Consider the following 9062-nt stretch of genomic DNA (forward strand, 5'->3'; position numbering starts at 1 on the left):
ATAGTGCACTATGGGTCTTCTTCTCGCAGTAGTCAAAGAAAAAGATTGGTTTTTTCCTTCTCTCTTTCTAGAAATCTTACTGCTCCAGAGCAATAGAATGTTCTCGTTCACAACATTGGTCAATGGTGATATCTCTCTCAACCCTTCATCGTCGGGAAGAAACTTGACACCGACGAAAAAAAGGCGCGGCTTTTCCTTCCCGCGTTTCTCTGATCCCTAATTCCTGAAGCTTCTGGTTTTGGTCTAGGGTTTTTGCAGTGATAAAGGCTCCTAAATCTCAATTTATAAATTCCGAGGGTTTTAAGAAGCAGCGGTAATTGATTTCCGTTCGGTTGATGTGGATTCGACAGATATAAAGTGGTGCGGGTTTGGGAGCTTGTTTTGAAGGAATGGAAGGTTCTCATGGAGTTTCGAGTTCTCCAGCTCCTTTTCTTATCAAAACGTATGACATGTTGGATGATACATCGACAGACTCCATTGTTTCCTGGAGCGCATCAGGTAGCAGCTTCATCGTGTGGAATCCGTTGGATTTCGCTAGGGATTTGCTTCCCGCATACTTTAAGCACAACAATTTCTCCAGTTTCATCCGGCAGCTGAACACATATGTAAGTGCTCCGGTTTTTTTTTTTCTTTTTTAATTTACGAATTTCTTGCTCAGGAGGAGCGCTTGTTTTAGTTAGTTAGCAATTCAAAATAGCAATTTGGCCTGATAATTTATTGAAGAAGTAGATATTGAGCTGGGTATTTTGTTGTTTAGCTCATTCTTCTTACTCTCTTGCAGCGTTTCATACAGAAATGAACTTTTAGCCTTAATTTTAGGGATTCCGGAAGACAGCTTCTGAAATCACTTTAAAAAATAATTTACTGTTTCATTTCTAAGCAGAGAAAATACGTAATTATACTACAATAAATATTTTCAACTGTTGTTAACTCATAATAATGCTTCACTATTTAGTTTAGCGGATTCTTAATGATGTTTCATATATTTTAGCTTGTTAATCTCATTGATTTGGATGAGTACTTGGCTGTAGATTATAGAAATTTACCTCTTACTATTGTTTGCTTCATAAATGACTGATTTTTATTTCTGAAACCATGAGTTATAAAGCACCCTTTTCCTGTTTTTTAAGCTGAATGAGTAGATCATGATTTAGCTGACTGATAAATCTTCAATCCCTACTTTAACACTTCTTTCTTTAGGTTGTCCAAGAAATTAGGAACTAGCATTGCTCCATTTTAAAGATTTATTACCATAATGTGCTAAAAATCACTTCTTTCTTATTTGAGAACACAATTCAGTTCATTTAATAGAAAAATGGTAAGCCAAAACCGGTGTTTGTTAGTGTTGGTTCTTATAGGAAGTCATAGAATGGATCCGCAGTGAAATTAAGTCAAGGACAATGTTTGCTAGATGTAGAAAGTTTTAGGTAATTTTTAGTTTAAAATTTCAAATTTAGGAGTGATGATGAGCCACTTGATGACCTGGTTGAAATGGTGTTTTCCTTTTAGTAAAGTTAGAATCAGTTACAATGTTTTGGATCTGCTTATTGTTTTTTTAATAGGAAGTTTTGTTCATTGTCCCATTTTTGGACTTCAAGAAGAGTTTCATGGAGTGCAAATGATTTTAAGGAACACATTCTTCATAACAATCATTTTTTGACCAAGAATGTGGCAAGTTTGTCAAGGATTAGTCTAAAACATTTATTTATTTTTTATGAGAAGGAAGCCTAAAATATGTATTTGGGGAAGCTAGATATGCAAGATTATTGTTTTAAAATATATAAACTGCAAAATAGTACATTTTTAGCTAAGTTTCATTTTTATTTAATTTCTTGAGTTGCAGTTTGGCATCTAGCTAGATCAGGCATTCGATTTATGTTGGTTTGAGAGTATGTATTCCTTCATCATACTATATAAAGGAATTTAGTTTCTCTTGATAATTGGAAACCACCAGTTAATGCTTCTAATAGCGCCTTAGAGAGTAAAACAGTTGATATAAGTTACACCTTAGGAGGTAAGGATTGATGAAGATTGAGTGAAGAAGAGAAGTGAATGGAGAAATGAACTAATGCAAACTCAGTAACGTGATCTTTCTTCTTTGCCTGCATGTTGGTTAATAGGAAGCATATATTTATCTTTTAGGTCACAACTTATGGGAATTGATGGTAGGCTGCCTATCTATGCAATGACTTTAGGGTAGAGGAAATGCGTTTGAACGAAAGTTGGTCGTTATCTTCTACGTTGGGTTGTTTTTCTTCCAACTCATTGTCATTTGTTAGTTATCTTAGGTCTTCACTTCTTGAGGAGTATTAGCGGGATGTCTTCTTTTGGAATGAATAAATCATGATTGCTAAAGTGATAAATTTTTGCTAAAGTTATGTATTAGTAAATCTTGAATTTTGTGTATTTGCATTGTTTCATTTTGCATCTCATCTTAGGCTTTTCATGTGTAACCCTAGATCCTCATTAGTCTGACATTAAATTTATAGTAGAGCTTTTTATTGCATCATAATGTGAACAAACGAACGATATAATACTTGGGCCAATAAAAAAAAAAAAAATAGCTTACGATACAACATAGCAATAGTTTATAAGTCAAGGTTTTAAACAAATGTAACATAATTATCATGAAGTATTATATAATGTTACTTTATCCATTGAGAGGTATTGTGTAATGACCCGACTAAGGTGTAGAATTATCAAGGCGGGAATAGGCGCTTAAACGGTGAAATTAAAATTCTAATTTCAAATGCTAGCATCAACTAATAAAAAATTTAATTTTTAATATTATCATCAAATAATTGAAAGAGCCTTTAGGGAACAAAAATTATTTCATCATACATGTAAAATAATTGTGAACGAAATTCTCTTTATCTAGTTAGGTTACCTCACATATACTTTACAAGACAAGTCGATCGAACATGTTGAGAGCAGCAAACGACGAAGGTGACACTGCATGATCAAATGTGAAACACCTCGATGTTCGTCAAAATAGAACCAAATGATGTGTGATTGCAAATCAAATTCCGTTGTTGTGTTCATAACATCAAAATTGCATAAAGATAAGTATTTCATGATCGAAAGGAGAGAGCACGGTGAAAGGCTGACGGTGCAAAGTGCATAATTCAGACTCAAATCATCTCGATCATCGATGAGGTCACCAAAAATGATATTCCATGTTAAAACGAACCCCCGCGAGCTGGTCCGAAATATCAAAATTGCCTAAAGAAGAGTCTCCTATGATAAAAAAAGAGCAAGTGTGGTGAAATCAACAGGATACTGGTTCGACGCATGTAATTCTGGGTCAAATCATCTTGATTAGATTCAACATTATCGAAGGTTTTGTTCATAAATATTTATTTGACAATGAATTAGATGAAATTTACACTCACAATTGAATTTTTTCAAGATGTGCTAGACGAATATTTATATTTTTAACACGGTCTTTATGTAATTTTGTTGAATTTGAATATGCAATTATGATAAAATATGTTTATGATCCTGAACTTCGACTTGCACAAGAAATATAAATTTAATTTGAAATCAAAATTCAGCATGAAATAATATTACAACTTGAATCTAACTGAAGTTAAATCTAGTTTTGAGAGTGAATTTGAACCTACAATTAAACCAGAATTGCAACCCAAATTTGAAATTGGATATGATTCTGAATCTAAAGTTCTATTAGGAACTGAAAATGAAATAAAAAATGAATTAATTATAATATTTTAATTAAAACTTGAATCTAATCTTTATTGTAAATTTGTGCCTCCATATAAAATTAAATCTATTCTTGAATGTTAAAGTTTTTGATAGAAACTGAATCAATTTTTTCTTATGAATTTAAAATTCTCGTAAAAACTGTTGACCATAAACCCGAGCTTACACTTTCTCTGTTGTCATAAGAACTTCTATGTCAGCTAAGATTTGAAATTTCATTTTGATCATCATATAAACACGTTGAAACTATCTGATGTGGGAAATCTATTCTTTTTAATTCTAATACAAAATTCTTTTTGATATGCATATATAGCGACCGTATGCTAAATTATTGCAAAGATTTAGCCGGAAAAGAATCGGCAGATGATTTAAAGCCCTTGGATATGTATTTAGATTTGTGTTTATGGGGTAAATCACTAGGGGAATAGTCTAAATTCCAGTGCCTTGAGCCACTTTCACAACTTTATTGTTTGATCATGTCCAAATAACATTTGTTTACATAAAGTAAAAATATCATAATTATCTTTAGCTTTACTTGGGGTCAGCTTTAATAATAAGTGAACATAAAACTAATAATCAAAGTTAGGACTAAAGATAGGGGCATGCTTTGATGACTGCATAGACACATAACAATGCTTCATTAACTGGTACACACTAGAGAATATTTTGCTAATAGTACTTGAAAGAAAAGACAATTCTTTAGCACTTTCATTATACGGAATTCAAACTTTGGGTGATAATAAAGTTATGAGATGCCGATGAAACATAGGCTTAGAAAATTATGTTGACATTTGAGAATTGGTTTGATTTTATGCTAGAAAGATATATTATGGAAGCAATTTAATTCTAAGGAAATTAATGAAATTTGGAGAGCAAAAAATGATCTTGATGTGATTTTAGTGGATTTTGAAAATACATACAATGAAGTACATTGTCATTATATTTGGTTTTTATTAATAAAACAAAATGTGCGTCAAATGCATGTTAAAAATTTGTATTTGGGTGAGCTAAAAATTTGCAATTAATGATTTGAAGCATGGATGAGAGTTTAAATGTTAATTTTAAATTTACAACCACTAAACAAATTTGTGACAAAATTAAGAAAATTGAATCCAAATTCAATAGGAATTAGTAGAGCATGAGGATCGATTAAACTAATCTTACATTGCTGGGATAAGACTACTAGTGACAAAGCACTAACTAGCATCATGAGTAGTTATTGAGTATCTATAGTATTTTCACATGTATGAATATTAAATTAATATGGTCTTTATTGGTTACTAAGGTGTTTAAAATGATAATCGAAGTGATGCAATTTAGTACATAATATTTGAATCTATTTTTTTTCCCCCCAGCTAGGACTTCTTCATTGAAGGACAAAGCTCTCAACCATTAGGCCAAATGGCTTGCATAAGATAATATGGTTTAATATCTTAGACCCATTTCTAAAATGAGTAAGAAGTTTGAGTTAATGAGAAATTCTAGCAGATGGGTAGCTTTAAGGTTAATAGGATAAAGGGTGAATGCATGATATGCAATTTTAGTACTTTTTTTTTTGAATGAATTAAAGAGAATACAAATGCATTTGATATTATATTATCATTGCTTGTACTTTAAAACACTATTATTAATAGGAAATCAGATTTGCCAAAAAAAGAAAAAAAAAACACAAATATTTTTTTATTAACAATTCCACACCAAATTCTAATAAAAAAGAAAACAAAAATTAGTTGGATAATCACCATGGGTAGCACGCTCCATCAACATAAATGAAAACACAATTATTACTTTTTTTTCTAAATTTATACAAACCAACATTTGGTGCCAAATAGGTATTAATTGTAACAACCCGAACTCTCACCCACTAAGGTACTGTCCACTTTGGCTTAATGGCCTCGCGGTTTACCAATTTGTGTAACTTCCAAGCAGGTGACTTATCCTAAGGGTGCTTCCACACGAGCATGCTTAATTTTGGAGTTTCTAATAAAATTTCAGCTGTTACACCAAGAGTCGTCTTGATGTTTAAGAATTCAACTCCATTCTACTCAAGGGATTTCACAATCTTTCCAATGTATGCAATTGACATTCTCGTCAATGCTTTTAACACATAATAATCTGCCGGCTCTCACCATGTAATACTTTGTACCATCTAGGGTTTAAGAGGTGGCTCCCATGATGTAGTATTTTGTTCCGTATGACACTTAGGGGGTGTTTGGTTGCAACTAGGATTTAAGTTACATAGGATTCAGTAAATTTGGTAAATTCGTATTTATCAAATTCAAATGCTATAAATCTAGAATAGTATTTTGTTCAATTTAAGGTTAAATCCATTAAATTTATTTATCGTGTTTGGCATAAACCCACTCCTATAACTTTCTTCCTCAGCTAAATTCGTTAAATCCATGTGTTAATCGGATTTAATAAATCCGGATTTACGTTAAAAAGAGTCACAAAAGTCAACAAAAATTGGATTTAAAGAACTATGGATTTAATTTTTTGGTTTTTTTTTTGTTTGGCCGGGTTTACGTTAAATAATAAGTTAGTACTGCTTAAATATGGCTACCAATCACCCTCTTAGTTTCAATCTTCAAGTTGGTGTAATGCTCGTACTATTTGTAATAACCTAAACTCTGGCACATCGAGATATTGTCTTCTTTGGTGTAATAGTCTCACGGTTTTATCCCATTAAGATAACTTCTCAGGTGATCACCCATCCCAAGGGTGCTCCCATATGAACACGCTTAACTTTGGAGTTTTTGATGAAATTCCAATCGTTACATAAAAAAACTCGGTCTTTAAGAGTTCAGCTTCATTCTACAAAGGGATTTCACATTAATTCAACTCTTTGCTTTCATATCATTTTCGTAGCACTTGCATTGTTTTATCACCAATAACTTAAAATAATTTATATTTTTTGTCTCTGCATTTTTCAGGGCTTTAGGAAAATAGATCCAGAACGATGGGAATTTGCAAATGAAGAATTTATTAGAGGGCAAAAACATCTCTTAAAAAATATTCACCGCCGCAAGCCGATACATAGCCATTCGATATCACCCCTAGGAAGCAATGTTGCCGTGCCCCTATCAGAACCAGAAAGACAGGAGCTCAAGAAGGAGATTGAGAGGCTGAAGCATGATGAAACCGCTCTAATTATAGAGCTTCAGAGTCACGCACAGATCCAGCAGGGCATGGATCTACAGATGCAGGATTTGGAGGAAAGATTACAGGCCATGGTGCTCCGGCAACGAAATCTCATCTCTTTCCTGGATCAAGTCATACAGAGGCCTGGTTTTCTCTCTAATCTCATACACCAATCTGATCTCCACCCCAAGAGGAGAAGATTGCCCAAAAATGACTATTTTCTGCAACATACCATCATTCAGGATGGAAAAAATCTCTCTTTCCATAATTTGTTGGACATTGAACCATTTGAAAAGATGGAATCTTCATTAAACTCCTTGGAAACTTTTTTTCAAGAAGTAGGACAGGCCTCTGGCGAAGATGCATTCTTCGAGGAACGGCTCCCTCGTTTAACTGCTGCTGTTCTCCCTGATATTGACAGTCAATCACCAACCCCCCATTCAGGTCCTTCTTCAAGCTGCCCTGAAGACATTAATTTATATCCAGATTTATCAGATTCCCCCACTCAAGCAGAAAGCACAAGCATTCCTTCCTGCAGCAGATTTTCGTTCCCTTCAAGCCGGCATGAACAGCAAGGTGTCTGATATAGATATGAACTCGGAGCCTGTGGTTCATTTGAGGGATAGAGAGACTGAAACTCCGGCGACTACGGCGGTGGTTGCCGGAGGAGTTAACGATACATTCTGGGAACAGTTTCTGACTGAGAGTCCCTGTTATTGTGATGCACAGGAATCCCAACCAGAAAAAAGTGATATAGATGATGGTGGAAGAAGAGCTGAGGAAGTAACCGAGCAGGGAAGAGCATGGTGGAGTAGGAGGAGTGTTGATCATTTAACCGAAAGAATGGGGCATCTTACCTCAGCCGAGAGAACAGCATAGCTGATTGATTTCTCCTGCTTTGCAGAGAAAATGTTAATTCTTTGTAAGTTGATGAATATGTAGCTGCTTCTTTTTGATGATCTTATTTGCATTTTTTTGTGGTGAACATATATGTATTGTAATTTACTAATTGTAGGATGGCATTGGTGGGATTTTTAGTCTTTTAAATTCTGGCGTGCCTTTAGGATTGCAACCTTCTTTGTTCGCCATTAATGTTGTGCTTTGGGGAGGAGAAAGTAGACCGCAAATGGAGAAAACATTACATTTGTCGGCTAGACGTGCGGACGACGACATGCAGATGACGACATGGATCGTACCGGCATCGTGGTGTGATCCACGCCGTCGACCGCGAGTCTGGTTTACCGGACACACATAAATATTTGTGTTTTTTTGATAGATTATATTTTGAAATAGTTATTATTATTATTATTATTTTATGGGGTATGTCTTCAAGGCATTATCTTATTATTTCTAGGATTCTTGCAATCAAAGGCCAACACCTCAATTTTTTTTGAATGAAGTGCACAAAATAGTCTCATACTATTTATATTAAATCATTTTAATCTCAGAGTTTATAGAATTGTAAAATTAGTCTTCTATTATTTCAAAATTGAGCTATAATAGTATATGAATATTATTTTAGTCTTAGGGTCCGTTTGGGGCAGCTTATAAGTGCGAGCGGCATTTTGAAAATGTTGTCGTACCGTTTGGTTCGCGCGTTTCGTTGGCTTATCCGAAACTGTATTTGGGTTTTTACATTAAACGTAGGCCACGGGTCGACCCTTGCGGTCGGCCCGCGGGCCGCGTTTTAAGATAAGCAACTTATCCTGAAACGCACAAGTTGCCCCAAACATACCCTTAATTTGACGGGGTTGGTTTTTGTTAGTATATTTATATTTTCCATTATCTTAAATCTCATGGCAGTTATTAGGGATTGACTTTATAAATGTCCATTTTTTATTCCTTCTCTCATAAATGTTGCATGAGGTGTCAATTTTGTTTGCAAAATGTATTTCGATAACCTCAAGTTGCTTTAATTTATCCTTTGTTTTTCTCAATTTTTTTGTTTTAATTTAGTTGTATTATTTGTAATTTTATATCATTTTTATTTGTCAATACTTTCAAAATCTATCCTCTATACCATCTTATCTTCTACCTTGATATTCCCCAATTAAATTATGTATATGATGTTCAGAAGTCTAAAAAATTGTAACTAGTCATTCAATATTATACATAATTATCTTAATCCAGAAAGTGGAGCATAAAATATTTATATTCTCTCTCTCTCTCTCTCTCTCTCTCTCTCTCCATATATATATATA

General features: G+C 33.8%; 1 protein-coding gene across 1 annotated transcript; it reads left to right on the forward strand.

Annotated features, from left to right (window-relative positions):
- The first annotated feature begins 11 nt into the window (after positions 1-11).
- Positions 12-7892, forward strand: LOC110025262 (heat stress transcription factor A-4b-like). Its single transcript, XM_020725636.1, is given in 3 exon segments — positions 12-605; positions 6654-7442; positions 7444-7892. Coding segments are annotated over 3 exon segments (1302 nt in total). The 5' UTR covers positions 12-389; the 3' UTR covers positions 7741-7892.
- The last annotated feature ends 1170 nt before the right edge of the window (positions 7893-9062 follow it).

Source organism: Phalaenopsis equestris, unplaced genomic scaffold (genome assembly GCF_001263595.1).
Source record: "Phalaenopsis equestris unplaced genomic scaffold, ASM126359v1 Scaffold000297, whole genome shotgun sequence".
Classification (NCBI taxonomy): Eukaryota; Viridiplantae; Streptophyta; class Magnoliopsida; order Asparagales; family Orchidaceae; genus Phalaenopsis; species Phalaenopsis equestris.